This window comes from Agelaius tricolor, unplaced genomic scaffold (assembly GCF_023055355.1).
Source record: "Agelaius tricolor isolate 1412-34295 unplaced genomic scaffold, bAgeTri1.0.p SCAF_31, whole genome shotgun sequence".
NCBI classification, from domain to species: Eukaryota; Metazoa; Chordata; class Aves; order Passeriformes; family Icteridae; genus Agelaius; species Agelaius tricolor.
Window position 1 is genome coordinate 4,808,796 of NW_027269291.1, and position 17,766 is coordinate 4,826,561.

General features: G+C 45.9%; 1 protein-coding gene across 6 annotated transcripts in view; it reads left to right on the forward strand.

The window, feature by feature from the left end:
- The window catches only part of GPATCH8 (G-patch domain containing 8), a 54,578-nt gene that overhangs the window by 18,257 nt on the left and 18,555 nt on the right, over positions 1 to 17,766 (forward strand). For 2 of the 6 annotated variants that reach the window (XM_071450828.1, XM_071450831.1), the window contains 3 exons: positions 5,216 to 5,288; positions 17,037 to 17,104; positions 17,543 to 17,629. In XM_071450828.1, coding sequence (XP_071306929.1) covers positions 5,216 to 5,288; positions 17,037 to 17,104; positions 17,543 to 17,629 — 228 coding nt within the window. Of the gene's footprint in view, positions 1 to 3,064; positions 3,083 to 5,215; positions 5,289 to 14,826; positions 14,901 to 15,009; positions 15,055 to 17,036; positions 17,105 to 17,542; positions 17,630 to 17,766 lie in introns of those variants that run through there. The other 4 variants (XM_071450832.1, XM_071450834.1, XM_071450830.1 and 1 more) reach the window with 4 other exon arrangements.

Consider the following 17,766-nt stretch of genomic DNA (forward strand, 5'->3'; position numbering starts at 1 on the left):
GAATGGATTTAGTATATTCTCATAAATATGTTCCTTGCAGCTTCCCACATCTTAGTGACAGGAAGGTGCTCCAAAGCCTGCAGGTGTTTGGAGATGGGGGGAGTGTTTCCTGTGCCATGTCCCTGTGACAGTCCCCATGATGTGACATCCATCTCTGCAGCATTATCTGTTGAGAGGTGCTGACTGTACTGCTACAGCATGCAACTCAAAGGTGGCTGGAAAAATAGGTTTGGGAGTCTACAGATCATTACAATGTTGAAACATGTCCTCAATTAGCCTACTGGTGGTGTTGTTCCTGTGGAAATCCTGCTGTGTGCAGCTCATTTAGGCCAAAGATGTCTGCTCTGAAACGTGCAACTCTAACCAGAGTACATTTATGGAAAACAGAGCTGCCAGGAGCTAGGGATGGACGTGGCCTGAACGAGTGCCAGCTGTTTTCCATTACTAAATTGGAGAAAGTATTTCATATCAATGGACTCTTCAGAGCTACAAATACTGATATTTTTTTTCCCCTCCCACAAGTAACATTTTTTTCTTGTTGTGCTTTGAAAGATGCTGCACTTACACTGGCTGTTCATGTCAGTGCAGTCACTGATGTCCTTGAAAAATCAGAGCACTTCACCCTTTTTTCTAAACTCAAGAAGCTGCATGCATTTGTTTTGGGGCATTTTGAGTTCACTGAGTTGAGGTACTCGAATGGGAAGTCACAAATTATTGCAGCTTTAATAGAATCCAGATTTTCTCCACATTAATTCCTTATCTCTACTTGTTTATTGAGTCTCTTTGCTGTGAATTCCTGGTTTTCCTCACCCCAGCAGTGCAGATGGAGTAGGAGACAGCCCTTAGAGCCCCCAAGAAGCAGCCCTGGCCCCATGCAGGCAGTGTCAGGGGTGGACCCACGCCGTCACCGCTGCAGGTTGGAGGCCAGACTGGGAATCACCCACTTATGCTGGAGCTTGTTAGTTTGTCCTTGTCCTAACTAACAAATGTCCTTTCCCCTCTCTCTAATGCTGCTCGGTGCCATGAGGGTGCCTTGAGCCCCCGTGCCAGGCTGCAGTCGGTGGTGCTTGGGCACCAGGGGCTGGCACAGCCTGGCCGAGCCGGAGCCGGGTTGTGGCACTGGAAATCTGTACAGATCTGTGGACTCCACTAGTTCCAAAGTGTCATTTGATGAGGCTGCTGATTTGACATTTAGCAGCAGCCATATGTGGACAGCGCTATAAATAATGTGCTTCTGGAAGCTGAATGGTGTAGCATTACTATTTGGCTTTTCTCTCTGGTCTTCATTGTGTCATCTGTAGTGAGCTCTAGGTTTTGTTTTGGGAATCTTTTCAACCTCTTGTTTGCATGGGTTCACCCAGTAGCATCTGATCCTTGCTTATAGATTCCTCCATACACAGTCAGCACAGCTTACAATCCACTCAAGAGAGGAATGGTTCCTGCCCGGGCCGGGATGAGTGATGGGATCGTGGGGATCTCATGGAAAACCTGTGCTAGGCAAAACTGCTGCTGTGGGTTACATCCCACAGGCACCATCAACACCTTGGGCTTCTACCCATCTTTTAATTGTAAGCAATTTTTTTTTCCTATTGGCCAAACTGTTATCAGAAATTTGTGCTGGGGATGTCTTGCTCAGGAATCACTGATCTGCATGGAAAGCAAACAAGGGCATCTGGTCAGGGCACAGGAGGGGATCTGGCAGGCCAGTTAGGGCTGCTGGAGCCCAGTCACTTTGGATGAGGTTTTTCCAAAGCAGCTTGCCCAGCTCTATGAAGGTCTGGTAGACCCAAGGCCTTGCATTTCCTACACCTTTGGAGAAGTTCTGCTTTGTCATTAGAGCAGAGCTCTCCATCAGTGCTGCCCAGCTCCAGAGCTGGCATTGTCCCACCCAGAGCTGCTGAGCCCCTCTCCCTGCATGGAGCATCCCACAGCCTGTGCCCACGTGGCCAGGAGAGCTCCCTTGCTCACCCAAACACCTTTTGGGAGACTTATTTTGGCTGCCTCAATTTTGATTGTGCTGTAATACAAGGAGCTCCCAAATGGCAGCAGAAGAAAGTGATGAGACTCATGGCAGCCCTCTGCTGAGAAATGAGCACTGTCCTCCCAGGGCTGTGGTGTTTCTGTGCATCACTGCAGCTCTTTTGTAGGAAAACTGCTGCATGTGAGGACAGAACATGTCTGTTCAAAAGGAGTGACAGCTCCTGACATGGGCAGGAAGCTTGCTGAAAAGCCCCATCTCTTCTATGTGAAAGTAGCTGTACTTTACAGAACTTCCACTTAAAACTGCACTTTAAAAAAAAGCTGTCAGCTGTTACAACATTTGTTGTCCCATATCACATTTTGGTCCCAATATCCCTGGATGCTCCCTAGAGAGCAGACAGGCTCTCACGTGGGACTAAGCAAGCCTGGCCTTCCATTATTTAATTTTTAGGGCAGGATTTTAATTTTTGCACTGAAGAGCAGTTCTGTCAGTCTGCCTCCATCAGAGGTCTGGGTTAGCCATTGGAAAAGGAGGGAGGAGCTGAACATGGCCAGAAAGGAGCAAAGTGATGGCCAGGTCTCTACTCAAATATTAACTTTAAATTATTGCAGTTGTTCTCTTTATTCAGTGCAACAGAAGATGCTCCATTTCAGTTGAGGAGGAGGTAAAATTAGGGAGTAATTCCACTGCATAAACAAACAAATGGAAAAGTTTAGAGCGGGGAGGGAAACAGCCCCTTCCTGGGAACTGAGACAGGGCAATGTTCATAATCCCAATTTATGTCAAACAACTCGGGACCATCCTCTTGAGTGGGTCTGTAAAAGTGGTGCTAATGTGTATAACCTTTCTAAATTTTTCTTTTTCCCTTTAACATTTGTTTCCCCCTCCACTGTCAGTCACAACACACCGCTCTTGAATCTCCCAGCTGGTCTTGACTTGTTGAATTTATTTTATGCTTTCACTCTTCTTTAATAAATACATTACTTGCAAGCAGTGAATTGAAAACAAAGCAAAAGAAAAAAACTACCATTAGTGATTGGACAGTTTCTTACTTTGTGTTACATTTAACTGTTCTTTTGACAGCCCAGTTTTTAAAGCCAGGTTCGTATGGAAATGCTTTCACTCCACTTGCACTGCTTTTGGAATAGCGTTCTGCTTCATCTGTCTTTATTTTAGTGCATTCATAACACACACAGTCAGCACAATGTCTCATCTCCCCTTGGCCAAGACTGCAAAGTACTCCTTGTCCTTTGAATTCTTTTGTTTTTTTCTTTGTTTTTTCTTTTTTTTTTTTTTTTTCCCCTTTTGGAAAACGCAGCCATTTTTGTCAGCACCAACTTTTAGATTTAATGGTCCTTTGTTCAGGGTAGGGCAATCAGTGCTTTATCCCAAACATTTCCCAAGCTGCTGCCCCTCTGTGCCAGGATGGGGCACTCTGTGGTCCTTGGCATTGGCCTGCAGGTAAGTGTTCCTGTCTTCCCAACAGAGAGCCTTCTCCATGGTGCCTGTGGTGGGGATCCTGGTGGGATCCATCCTTGTTTATTTTTCTTTTGTGGTCTATTTTCCTTTTTTTTTCTCCTTTTTCTTTTTTTTTTCCTTTTTTTTTTTTTTTTTTTTTTTTTTTTTGCATTTGACCTTTTATCCCCAGAAGTTTCCTTATGTCCCCTAGTTTAATTTTTTTTTCCATGTAGCCCTAATTATGTCCTGGGGCAGAGCCAGAAGTGTGGGAAAAATGTACATTATTCCTTGGGAAATACAGGAATACAAAAATGTCTGACTTTACTAGGATATCAGAAAAAAAATTCCAAAATTTGTACTTGATAACATCATTTTGAGGAAAAATGTATCCATGCAGCCAATATCTTTGGGAAGTTGTGCCTTTCAAGCTGATTCACCAAAGTTGTGCAAACCCTGTGGTCATTTTCTTCACTGTGGAGTGACAAAACCTACTCTGGTTTCTGTTGATTACTGTTATTTAATTAAAGAAACCTGCAGCATATAGATATAATTATTTTTTGGATTCCATGTACCACTCAGTGTTCTGGAGTCACATCCTGTTATAATTCAGGATATTTCTGCGATACCTTAGGTTGTGGTTTGCCTGATGATAATTAATAATCAACAAGTTCCTACCTGATTTTTATTTTTATTTTTTGTGATTGGAAGGTGAACAAGGTCCCAGCCAAGAGTCCTTCTCTGAGGAGCTGGTCACTGCCTGTAACTGGGTGAACTGGTCACTGAGGGCGAGCTGGCAGATTGAGGTGGTTCGAGGGTGCTGTGAGTGCTCTGCCCTTTGTCTGGGGGCAGAAACCCTGCAGAAAACACAACAATTTCCACACTGAGCCCTGCTCAGCCCCATTGCCAAAAGCTGACACTTAATTGCTGCGTCAGTACTTTTCCAGTTATTCCAAAATAGCTTTTTTTTTTTTTTAGGAAGATGAGACATTATGCTTATTGTTTCCCCTACATGCACTAATGGTTCCTTGCTGTTAACTTATTGCTAGGCCTGTTTCATTCTAACATCTTAGTATTTTTGTTAGTTTACATGTGAAATGCATCACCCAGTCTGTGCTTGAGCTCATTTTATTTAATTTTTTTTTTTTTTGTTTTACTAACCTCACTGTTTTTTCAGTTTAATATTGGCTGCATGCTAGTTTATATATATATATACATATATAAAAAAAACCCAATCAAGTCTAGCCTGGATTTTGCTCTGATTGTGTTTTGGTTTCTAGTGGTGGGGCAGTCTTGCACTTACAACTTACTCAGTATTATAAAAGCCTGACACACAAACAAAATGACTAAACACATTGTAGATTTTCTTTACAAAAAAAATCTTAAGTGGTGCTGTCTAGGTGATGGATATGATTGTATAAATAGCTTGATTTTATGCTTTTTACTGTCAATTTTTATTGGTACACTTTATTTTCTTCCACATTGCTTTTTAGTTTTATTATTTTTTTATTTCTTTTAAACGTGATGCACAAAAGTTGCCCAGCACACCATCAGAAAGTGACCGTCCCCAATACCCATCCCCCTGGAAAAATTCTAGCCAGCAATTTTTGACATTTGTCTTTCCCTTTATTGGGCATATATTGCCTTTTCAGTAGCATTTTTTTGCATGCATATATATGTAGAAAAATCTCTTGCTCATCACATGTTTAAATGTCAGTGGGAAGGGAAGAATATATTATTGGAATATTTTTGGTTTGTTTTCTCTGTTCTGTCTGTCAGGATAATATTGGACATCGCTTACTCCAGAAACATGGCTGGAAGCTGGGCCAGGGATTGGGAAAGTCACTGCAGGGTAAGTCCAGTCCCTTGTGTCTGAAACCTTCAACTCTAGCCTCGGTCTTTAACAAAATTATTTCTGCTTTTTGTTCCTAGATTAGATTTTCTTTCCATTATTAATATATCCAAACAATTGCACTGTTGAGTTTCGTATTCGGCAGTTTGCAAGTGGGAGCTGCTGCCTCCCTTGTTGGTACAGGTTAGAGTTGTGTGTGTGCTGGATGTGTGAAAGTTGGTGTGGGGGAAGGAGAATTCACTTTCCACACTGACAGGGAGTGGTGCTGCTTCCAACTGTGCTGATGTTTTGGTGTTAAAAATGAAAGATTTGAGGTAGTTCCCATGATCTGTCAGTGCTCACTGGAGTCAGAAGCCATTAGAAGGCCAGGAAAGGGCCCACTGAAGATGGCAAGTGGTGGCAGAGGTTCTCTGGATGGGAGAGGCTCACTCCTGGTTTCTCCACAGGACTGTCACAGGTTGGATTTATTCCTGTTCCCAGCAGTTTGTCAGGGATTAGCAAATCTCAGTGGGTTGGCCCAGCACACACCAGACCTTGCTGTCTTGAGCCTGAATCCTTCCTGTGACACTGAACCCCATTTCTGTAGGAACCCGTGGCAGTGTTTGAAGCTCAGCTGTGCCCTGACCCCTCAGTAACTCACTCATGTTCCTGTGCCTGTAGTCTGAAGACCTGGGAGTTTATAATCCATGTTCCATGAGTGAGCCCCTTAGAGATGGGGGTGTCTGTGCTGTGGAGGACTGTGCAGAGAGGTAACGAATTCCCCAAACTCTGGCAATGCTTGTTAATCCCTGGACTAAGGCTCTCTAACCTCTCAGGCAGGGCTGCCTTGCGGGTTAATGCTTCTGGCTTCCTCTAACGTGGTTTATTGGAGTTCTCTGGTTTATGCATGGCACTCTCCTGTCCTCTCATGTCCCTGCTGGGGCCAGACCTCAGGGGTTGTAGCTGTCACCTCTGGGCCTTTCCTTTGGCACGTGGGATGTGCATCACAGGGTGGAACTCGGTGCTCTGTATTGCTCTGTGTGTCACCAGAGTGGAAACACAGACTTGAAAGAAGGAAAAGCCTTGTCCCAGCCCCAGGTGGATCCCAGAACACAGCCCAAGGGTGCTGCAGGCTCAGATGTGCTGGAGTGAGCTGGATTATGGGGCTAAGTCTGGAGTCAGGGCAGGGGCTGGTGCTGTCACCATGTCCCATGGGCCCAGCAGGAATTTGCACTTTGAGCCTTGTCCAGATTTAGATGTTCCCCCTGTGCCTCTCTCTGTGCTGGAGCTGTTCCAGATCTCTCACACATCATTGGAGCTCTGCTGGTTGGGAGCAAATTGTGGATGTGGGCTCTGAGGGCTTTCCTGTGCCTCCTGCATGGTCACAGGAGTGACAATAACCCCCAGTTTAACCCAGTTCAGTGCTGAAGCCTTCCTAATGCAGGCTTTGGAGCATGTGCAGGAATTTCAGCCCTTTTGGGAGGTAGAAGTGCCCTGTCCACCTGCCAGCCAACTTCACCAGAGGTCTGGGCAGGCAGAGGATGTGGAAGGGAGAGGCTGCTGCTGCTCCAGCTTTTCTCCTCATGAGTTCTCAGCAGCCAGAGCCTGTGGCATTGGTGATGATTGTGTTGAGAGTGTTTAATTCATTATCCAGTGACCTTTCTTCATGAATCTTAGATTGGCCCAAAAATCCAAATACAAAATGTCAGGAAGGAAACATTTGCATCCAATTTTAATCTTATTCTAAAAGTTTGAAGAGACATTTGATGTGCAGTGAGAAGGGAGGAACAGAACAGAAGTTCTTCCCATCTTCCACACTCCCCTGTTCAGGAAAGACCAGGAGAGGTTTCTAAAGAGATGTAGGTGTGTTCCTGTTAAACTCTTCCTGCTTGACACTGCTTGAGCTAAAATCTTACACAGCCTGTGGTGAGGAGGTGCAGCAGAAACAGAGCCCCTTCAAGCAGCCTTGAGCTGTGGGTGTGGTTCTGACCCTCTGCAGAAGGTCCTTCCATCAAACTTTCAAAAATTTGGGGTTGCATGTATGGAATTGATACTGCATTCAGCTACTTTCTCTGCACTTCAACTTAAAAGGAAGTGGATGAGTTCAGTGTGCTGAGTTTTGTGATGTTGCTTTTAATTCTAGATCTTCGTCTGAGTTGGGGCTCCCTCTTTAGTTCTCTTGAATCCCTAAGGGATTCATCTGGCAGGCAGAAATGTTTCTTTCTTGTAGCCTTGTGGTGTTGTTCAGCAAGAAGCTCACGCTGCAGGACTTTACCCTGTGATGGTTCCTTCATCCTGAGCACCCACTGGGGGATGGAATCCTGTGGTGAGAGTGCTCAGCTGTCTCTGGGTGGTACCTGCAGCAGCCTAAAATCTACACTTGCCAATTGCTGGTGGTAAAAATCTGCTGGTGTTGTACACCATGGCTCATTCTCAGGAAAATTCCACAGGGGGGAGGAGTTTTGTACCCCCTGGGGCAGCTGCCTTGTGGTGTAATACTGAGAAAAGCTGAGCCCTTGGGTAGGGACCACAGAGCCCATGCCCTCAGTGATGTGGCTGTCACCAGCTGTGTGAAACATCTGCACATTTCACTGCATTTGGGCTGTGTGCTGAGTGCAGCACCAGGCAGGGACAGTGCTGTCAGCTCTGACCATGCCAGTCCTGCTTCAGAGATACTCCCAAGGAATTCAGCAGAGTCATCCTTCAGCTCATCTCTTTCCCTGATGTTTTTCATCATATTTCCCCACAAATAACTTGTGTTGTATTTGGAAATGGTGTTTCAGCTTGCTAACAGCCAGTGAATATGAAAAAGCAGGAGAGGAGGTTGCCAGTTGACAGGGATCTTTATTAATTTGGAAAATATGGCTTAGGGAGCCACTTTTCCATAGAGATATGGGATGGCTGTGCTGTGACAAGTGAGAAAATGGTGATTGCAGCCTGTTATATCTTTGGGGGAATGCCTGTAGTTGATAATCCAGGATTTTGTGTCTCCTGGAGAAATGAAACTAGCAAAAGATCAGTTAAAAGCATTGCCTGACCTTCGTGTGAAGTCCTGTGCTAAATGAGCCCAAGGATTGTGAATAAATTAGGAGTTACATAAGTCAGGAGGGGAATGAGAGGGCTGAGGGAAATCTGAATTCAACCACACTCTAATGATTTCTCTTGGAATGAGTATTTCCCATTAAGTTAAAGTAGTATTATGAAAAGCCAGGAGACTGACGTGCAGAAATGGGATAATTTGAATGGTACATTTGAAAATATTTTTATAAGCTCTTTGCCTTTTCCCTGATAATTTTTTTGATGAAAAAAATAATTGTGCTGAAAACTTCTGGATTTTTTCTTTTCCTTTTGGACTTGTGTGTTTAATATGAAGTAATAGTACTCTAGAGGTATATCTGCAAGACTGGAACCAGGAGTTTGATCTCATTTAATTAGATCAGGGGACACTGAGTAGGTTGTCCTGCTGCTTCCTGGGTCATAGCTGGGCCTGGGGAGGGTGGGCAGCTCTGCAGGGAGGGTTTGGAGAGGGAAGGAGGAAGGTTTGATGTTTGCCATATGGAGGGGGCTCTGAGGAAGGATTGACCAGCTCTGGTGGACAGGTCCAGCTCATCCTTAGCCAGTCTGGGTAACAACTGCATTCAACACAGATTTGCTTCTCTGAAGTTCTCTGTTGTAAACATTCTTGCCTGATTGCAGCCTTGACCCTTTAAAAACAGCCCCACCACCACTATAGAAGCAATTACAAGTTCCCCTACACCACAAACTGTGTCCAGTATGATTAATTTGAAATGTTTTAAGGCATTGATTTCCTGCATATTCCCACAGTATTCCCAAGACCAAGATTCTCCTGATCTTTTGTGGTATCTCTGAGAGGTGAATCCCAATGCAGTACTTTGCTATGGCAACAGGAATCACAGGGTTTGTCATGGCAGAGCTGCTCCCCAGTGTCTCAGCTGTGAATCAAACAGCTCAGGTAATGTGGGGGGCTCAGTATAGCTCTGGAATTCCTGTGCTTGCTCCTCTCAAGGGCTCAGGCAGCTCATTCAGTGCTTGGTTATTGTCATGAAAATGCTCAGAGTGAAACCAAAAGGAGTTTCAAGGTGGGTGGCTGCTGGTCTGTGCTGGGATTTGGATTATCTCCAGTACTCAGGAAACAGAAGCAGCAAGTGGTTCTGTTTAGGGTAGGGATGTCCCTTTTGGGACAGGTCCTTACAGTGGCAGGAACTTTCCCTGTAGCCTTTGGTCCTGAAGAAATACCTTCTGTGCCCTGCTTCCTCTGCCTATTTAGTAATAACTTCCTTCATGTTTGCTTATGTTTTTAGCCAAGTTTTGGCATCATTTCAGTGTAACTGTTCTGGAAGAGCTGCTTCCATCTCCCTGGGGAGCAGCTCTGCTGATGTAACACTGAGAGGAGAGGGCAGGGCCGTGCCTGTGTCTCTCTTGGCAGTGCCATGCAGGGCTGGGGACCCTTCCTGCATCCTGGTTCCCTTCCACTCAGGCTGGAACAATAAACCTGCACAGACTGTCAGGGCAGTGCTGTTCCTGTTGACCAAGGTGTGCCCCACACTGATTGTATAAATCATCCTGGTGATACAGGGAGCAGCAGTTAATAGAAAGTGCTTTGGGTTTATTTTGTCCTTTCATGAGTACATCCAGCTAGGTAGCAAAGTCAGGTATAACAAATTTGTTAGCAAATGCTAAAATCCAGTTCCTCCATCAAGCTGTATTTTTGTTGCATGGTTTTCAATTAAAAGAAAAAGCACAAGTGGATTTGTGCTCTGACTTGCAATTTCTGTGAGGATAAATATAGTCAGCACTTCCCCCCTCAGCATCACTATGGTGCAGTTCTTTGGCACATTCCTCCCCAAATCTGTTCAGCAAAGGGAAAACATTCCCTCTTGGTCCAAGGGCTGAACAGGGTGGAAGAGCAGAAGTGTCTGAGTATCTGACAAGTGCTGGAAGCTGCTCAGAGCTGCAGGTGAAGCTGTGATCCCGTGGCTCAGGCAGGAAATGTCCTCTCCTGGCAGCCCCTGGGGTGCTCCCAGCTGTGAGATGGAGCCAGATCTGAGTCTCCATTTCAGGGCATTGCCAGGTGGCTGCAGGCACTGCCTTTGCTGGATGTTCTCAGGCTGTGGGGAGCAATAAACAGAGCTTTGACCACTCAAGCAACTGAGATCAGTCACAAATGTGATCACTTGGCAGCTGCAGCTTGGAGAAATGAGCTCAGGGTTTGAATTCCAAGGTCTTGAATCCTGGTGCTGTCACCTGCTCGCCAAATGGCTTCAGCTCAGATATTCATGTGTTTTCCATTTGTTGGCTCCTCTGATCTCGTGGAGGCAGACAGTGGATGGGTGTCAGGCCTGTGAACATGGAACAATGAGCATCTGAGGGACTGAGGGGTGTCAGATTTCTTTCTGGGTTTTGGAGCTTTGTAATAAATACAGGAAAACACAGGAGAGGCGGATAAAAATGCTTAACAGTGCCTTTATTCATTAGGTATGGGTTGGTTTGGCAGTCTTACCCAAGAAATAGCTGTGATCGCTCTCTTATCTTCTTGTATCTTCACATGTCCTCACAGGAACCTCAATCCTGGCATGGAGGAGCATCTCCATGCTTGTGTTTGCAACACAAATCACACCAGTGGTTTTAAGAGTGATGTTTTCATGTGAATTTAGCTTGAGAAACCTGGCCTGCTGTGGTTGCTGTCATCATACTCATCTTCACTGCTGTGTTAAACCCAGCAGACCACAGACCAAAAAGGAAGTTTGCTCAGTGCCTCAGTGTCCTTTGGGGGAAGCAGTTGCCCCCTTGTTTGCTTTTGGAGCTGTAAGATCCTTCCCTTGATTACAGGTGGTGAGTTTGTGTTGCTTGAGTGGGTGTAGCCAGTGAAATCTGCAGTCATTGTGCTTTCAGTGCCACGTGTTTGCTGTGACAGACTGCCTTTGCCTGGCTTGGCACGAGGCCTTCTGGCCCTTTGTGCTGGTGCAATGGAAGAGCACTTTTATTAAACTGGGAGAGAGGAGTGTGGGGAAGGGAGAGGCAGTGGCTGTGCACAGCCTGCCTCGCTCCTCAGTGCAGCCCCAAATCAGAGCAGGCCCTTCAGCCCTGTCCACTTACCAAGATGAACACAGACAGCAACTCTTACCTTGAATTCCTATCCTCAATCAAGCAGAAATTGTGGTTTTCTTCCAACATTTTCTTTGTTGCTCTTTAATCCATTGCCCAGCATTTGGGGTAGGGATGTTTTTTGACCCAGACTCCACTATGTTCCTTTCCCTGCAAAATGAGCTCTGCTTGGTGCCTCCGTGTCAAACCTCAGCTTGGCTTTCTCGTGGCACCCTTGGTGTTCTGCAAAGTTCTGAGCTCCCACTGGAAGTTTTCCATGTGATTGGGATGTTTACAACTTGACTTTCTCTTGTCATTTTTCCCCTGCTTAGTAAGGATTACATTCACAGGGTAGTTTCTGTGTTCTTGGAAAACACTCTCTCCTCTCTGGAACTTTGTTTGCTACCAAGGATGATGGACCTTTGTTTGAATCTCTTGATTGTTTTGACCCCTTCCAGAAATCTGACATAAACAGGATGAGCTCACAAATCTAATTCCCAAAGGGGACTGGGATTAAAGCTTGCCCTTGTTTGTTCATTTGCTTCTTGCAGCAGTTGGAATGAGTTTGATAACATGGTGTCACTTTTACCCAGTGAGGAGCACCCCAGGCTCGTGTATCAGTGAAAACAAGTGGATTTTCTCCTCTCTCCCCTTTTGATGTACTGAATGAGGAGTCTGAATTTTCAACAGGACAGCTCTTGGTTTCTCATAGACCCTTAGGGAGCCCAGTGCTGCCAAGGCCACCGCTAACCCCTGTCCCCAGGTGCCACATCTACTCAGCTTTTAAATCCCTCCAGGGATGGGGACTCCCCCACTGCCCTGGGCCGGTTCTGCCTAGGCTTGACAACCCCTCCCATGAAGAAATTTCCCCAATATCCAACCTAAACCTTCCCTGGCACAATTTGAGGCTGTTCCCTCTTGTCCTGTCACTTGTTCCCTGGAAGCAGAGCCAGCCCCCCTTGCTGTATTGAAACAGTCCTGGGAGTGTTGAGTGTTGCAAAATTCTCATCTTGAAAAATGCAACTCATTCATGAGCACAGGGACTCCTCCCTGTCTCCCTCTTCCCAGACAGTGCAGCTGAAGGTGAGCCCTGTCCCTGTGGATCCATTCCTGCAGGTGTTGGTTGCTGACTCCAGGCACCTGTTTCCCTTCAGAGCCTGCAGTGGGGTTTGTGCTGACTGAACAAACCAGCCCTTATCCACCTGTGCTGTGGTCATGAACCTGCCCTGCACACAGCTGAGTGAGAATCCCTTGCCAGGAGCAGCTGAAAGCCCCTGGAAGGTTGTGTCTCACTGTGGGTTTCAGTTGCAGCATAAAGATAACAAATAAGGAGAAATCTTCCATGTCCAACAAGATCAGATGCTCTTGTCTGTGTCCTCTGGAGATGCTGAGTTTATGAAATTCTCCTTCAGTGACAAGTGTGATATCAATCACTCCTCTAGGATTGGATCCTACAAAGCTTGTACCTGGGGGGAATTTCTATGAGGATGTCAACAAAACAAACAGGATTACAGTTCTTGTGTTACATCTGTGCTGCTTAAACAGTGTGCAGTAGGGACACAGTGGAAGAGATTTGATTGAATTATGTTCACATAGAATTCTTGGGGTACTTTTTTCATCCTGTTGTATCTGAATGCCCCTTTAATGGAGAAATTTATCTGTTGGGATAGGACAAGAAGTAGATGTTATAGATTAAATAAAGGATCAATTTACATTGGATATTAGGAGGAAACTCTTCCCTGGGAGGGTGGGCAGGCCATTGCACAGGGTGCCCAGAGCAGCTGGGGCTGCCCCTGGATCCCTGGCAGTGTCCAAGGCCAGGTGGGACGGGGCTTGGAGCAGCCTGGGTTAGTGGAAGGTGTCCCTGTTCCATGGAGAAACTGGTTTTTAAGTTCCCTCCCAACCCAGACCATTCTGAGATTCTGTTGCCATGATGCTGTTTTTGGAGGAAGGAGTTCCTCTGAATCTACACATCTGATTTCTGCTTTGACTTGTTAAAAACAGGATAAAACATGGGCTGGTGTTGACAATGCTGGCATTTCCAGGCAGGCTCAGATGGCAGCTCCAACTGGGATATTCCCATTCCAGAGGGCAGAGCAGCATCCTTGCCACATCCAGAGCCAGAGCATGGCCCTGAACCCACAGTCCTCCACAAGCAGCATGACCTGTGTCTGATACCAAAGCCTTAGGATGAATTTTCCCAAGATTTATTCATTTAAAGCACCAGGGGGAAGTATTTGCTCCTACCCAATAGCTTTATGCAGTTAAAAAGAAGGGGATCTGGAGAAGCCTGCCTGGCCACGTGCTCCCTGCCACTGCAGGGCTCTGGGAAGGGATGCCTGTCAGGGTTTGTTTGGGTCTGAGCAATTTTTCACAAGCTAGGAGAAAGGTTTTCCCATTTCTTGGGGAGAGGAAAGCAAAACAGGTACAGCAGGTCAGTTTGGGAATCTCATTTCATTTCTGAGTGCAGGGAATCATTACTAACCTAATTTCCTTTGAGATTGGGTTTTCTAAGGTGTGACTCTTGTGTGAGCTGTTTATTTTTTCCATCCTGATGGAGGTTCCTGCTCTGTCCTCTCCATGAGGTTTTCTCTGTGTGTGGAAGTGTTTTATGCAATAACCATCTCTGCTTTGGGGTCTGCAGTGACCAGTCTGTGAAGGAGTTTGTGACCTGCCTCAAAACAAAAATGTCACCAGGTGCAGGGGGCTGGGACAGGGACACAGCAGGATTTGCCCTGGGAATCAGCCCTGCATGTGGCACTGCTTGCAGCCCTGCTGAGTGGCAGGAACTGTGGGAATTCTGGGCCTTGGAAGCTCATCTTCCTTTCAAAGCCTGCTGGTACAGGAAAGGCTCAGCAGGGTCCCCAAACCTGGGAGGCTGCCAAGATCCAAGCCACGTTTACCTGCTGGGAAAGATCCTGTTGTCATGGGCAGCAGTAGGAAAAACTTTCCTCAAGGAAATTCCTTCCAAGGAGAAGTCATGAGCTGAGCTTGGAGAGTCCCATTTCCCCCTTTGCTGCTCCCCATGTCCCACCTGGCAGCCAGGGGCAAGGGGTGGCCCTGAGCCTGTCCCTGTCCCTTCACCATCGTGGCTTTCCTTGGACAAGGAGCGAGGCCACCCCAGTGCCCAGCAGCAGGTGCTGCTGCCCCAGCTGGCTCCAGGGGATCCATGTGGGGTTGGCACTGCTGCCATAGCTGTGCTACATGCCTGGATATGCCACTTGTCACCTGGATGTCACACATGAGGTTCCCTTCATAATGAAATGATGGTTCAGTTTAAAACAGAGGCATCACTTTTTGCATGGAATATTCTCCTCTTACCTGCAAGCAGAGTTCCTTTTGGCCCAGAATATTTGTTATTCCTTAAGATCCTGATTTGTTTCCTTTTTAAATTGCCTGCTTCCATGTGCCTCAGAGCCTCCTCGGAGCGGGGCCGTCACCAGGAGCTCTCCCAGCACCCAGCAGGAGTCAGAGCTGCTCCAATGGCTCCTGGTTCTGCAGGGCAGAGCACGGTCATGGGGTGGAGGGGTGAGCAAGAAGCCTCCTGTTATTTTTTTTTTACCCATCCTCCCTGCCAAACGGCCTATTTTCTGCCCCTAATGGTTTCTGCCTAACAAATGGTGTTTCTTTTTTACAGCGTTATGATCCTGGACTTGTTGTGGTGATGGTAAACTTAGCAGTGGTAATTTTTTATTTTCAGACTGAATTACTCCTTTGTCATCAGTGCACCAATGTTAGGCTTACTTTCTCTGTTGTAGCCATCATCCTTCTGCTTGGTCTTTCATTTTCCTTTCCTTTCCTTTCTTTATGCACACTTGTCTGATCCTTGTTCATTAAAGGGTATTGCTAAGAAGGGATGTTTCTGTTTGTGTTAGAACTGCCAAAATCAGTTTAAACATAAATTTTTAATACTGTCCAAACTTGATTTTTTTTCCCCCAACACGATGGGCACTAGCACTTGCTACTGCAATTTCCAAATAGATTTTGAATTTAAAAAAAAACAACCCAAAAAACTTTGACTGCCTTAGAAGGCAAAAGTACTGATGCATTGTTTGTGTACAGGGGTTTACCAGGCCAATGAGGCTGCATTGAAAGATCTCAATTGCTGGAGAAACAAAACAAAAATGAACCAAAAATACCCAAAACAAAACAAAAAAGAAAAAAAGCTTGAAAAAAAATTTGTACAATAAATTGTTGGCACTTGGTGCCAGCCATTCCATTTGGGTTCACCACTTACCAGTAAATCCCTGGCTGAGACGTTATGAAAGTGATATTGCACCTAGGAAGTCATTTTTATAACCTGTCTTTAATTTGGTCCTTTTGCTAAAAATTGCAGTCACTGCTTACTGTATTATACCATTGGGCATAAGAGAAACCTTGTCAAAGATGAGCGTTAAATATCCAAAGGAAAGCTCAGTTCCAAACCATTTCAGATCAATGTGATCACTACTTTTGGACCTGACGGATACCTGCCTATCAAATTCCTGGGCATATCAACAAAATCATAAAGCAATGAATTAAATGGATTTATTTCTGAATAAAACCACATGTCTGTATTTTAAAGTTCAAAAGCCCTTCTAGGGCTGTGTTTTTGGCAGGAATTATGACTGATGCTGGCAAAGAGTTCACACCTATCCAGGTTTTCTGAGGCAATTTTAGACTTTAACCTTCTGCACATGTGGATGGCAGTGGAATATTTCGGCATGACTCCAACGTGTCAATCTTTTAGCCCAAAGGTATAATACCTGTGTATGTGTGTATAACAAAAGAGTTGTTTACACCAAACAAGAGCAATAATAAGGGAAGTAAACATTCTGTTTTTTCACTCAAGGTTTGCACTGGAGAAGGTAAGTACTTTGTCAGTGGGTTACATCACAACCACCAGTGCCAGTTGTGATGTAAAAAATCAAAATAATAATTAAAAAAAAAAAAAAGCTGTGGTAGTAAAGTGCTTGTCTGCCCCATTTTGCTTTGTTTGGCTGGTTATGAGTGGATTAAAGATATGTTTTTTAAAAAAAATAAATCTCCAGCATAGTTTGATTAGTTGAAAGTCAATTTTCTTCGCAACCAGTCCTTTTCACAGCTTACAGGTGACACGGTGGGGCCAGAGCATCGCTCCAGGGCTGGGGGAGCAGGGACCCACCCTGGCCAGCCTGGGTGGTTGGGATGGGGAAGTTTGGCTTCTGTGCCATCCTCCTCCTCAGCATTCCTTGCTCGTGGGGAGGGCAAAAGCTGGTGGGAAGGAGGCTTCCACATCTCTTACAGGGAAGTTCTAATCGATTATTCATGAGCTGCAGCAGTGAAATGTGATTAGCAGCTTCTTCACTCTTATGGGAAGATGAGGAGCCTGATGTGGAAGCCTTGAGGAGAGGGCTCAAGTCCTTTTATCAGCCCTGACCTAGGGCTGGTCATGGGGGAACATTAACCATGAGAAGCTTTTACATGATCAGTTAATGTTCACAAAAATGCATTTATCATCCTGGGTGCCACTGGGAGCTGGGCTCAGGGTTGGCTGTAAGCTGTGAGAATGGCTCGTGTTTGGTTCACTGTAGCTTTCTGGTCTCTGCACTCCAAGGCAAGATCTCTAACCACCCAAACCCAATGTGTACAGTGAGCTGTGGTGCTGGGCTGCTGCTGACCCCTCTCTGTGTGTTCCTCTTCCAGGGAGGACAGATCCCATCCCCATCGTTGTCAAGTATGATGTCATGGGCATGGGCCGGATGGAGATGGAGGTGAGCTCCCCTCACCCTGCAGGGCTCTGGGGAGTGGGAGGGAAAGACATTTACAGTGAGAGTTTGTGCATCCAAGGCAAAGAACAACTTGCTCTTGAATCAGTGCAATAAGAAAACACTTGTATGCCAAATGCATCCTTGTCTGCAAAATGCATCCTCTGTTTATCCCTGTGAGCCTGAGTTCTGGGCTCTGGATGCCCCCCAGAATCCCTGGGCTCTGAGGTTTCCCCTCCCCAAAGTGTCATGGGCCTGCCAGAGCCCTCCACATCAGGGGGATTAATGACCTGTTTTACACTTGGGGTGACAAAGCAGGGAAAGCAAAGTACAACTTGCATAGATTCTGTTTCAGCTGAAGTTGTTAAGTTGTGCTTTCTGGTAGGTTTGATTGTGCAGTGTATTTATGGACCAAATTGCATCTCTTTATTTTTTTTCCAACAGCTGGACTACGCCGAGGATGCCACAGAGCGGAGGCGAGTGCTGGAGGTGGAGAAGGAGGACACTGAGGAGCTGAGGCAGAAGTACAAGGTACAGAGAGAGGGGAATCAACATCAGAGCCCGTGGGCTGGTTGGGAAAAGAGCTCTTCTGATGGGGCTGAGTTCTCCTGGTTCTGCTGCAGTGATGGTGGTAGGAATTCACTGCTCTTGGGTTTGGTCATTGTGGA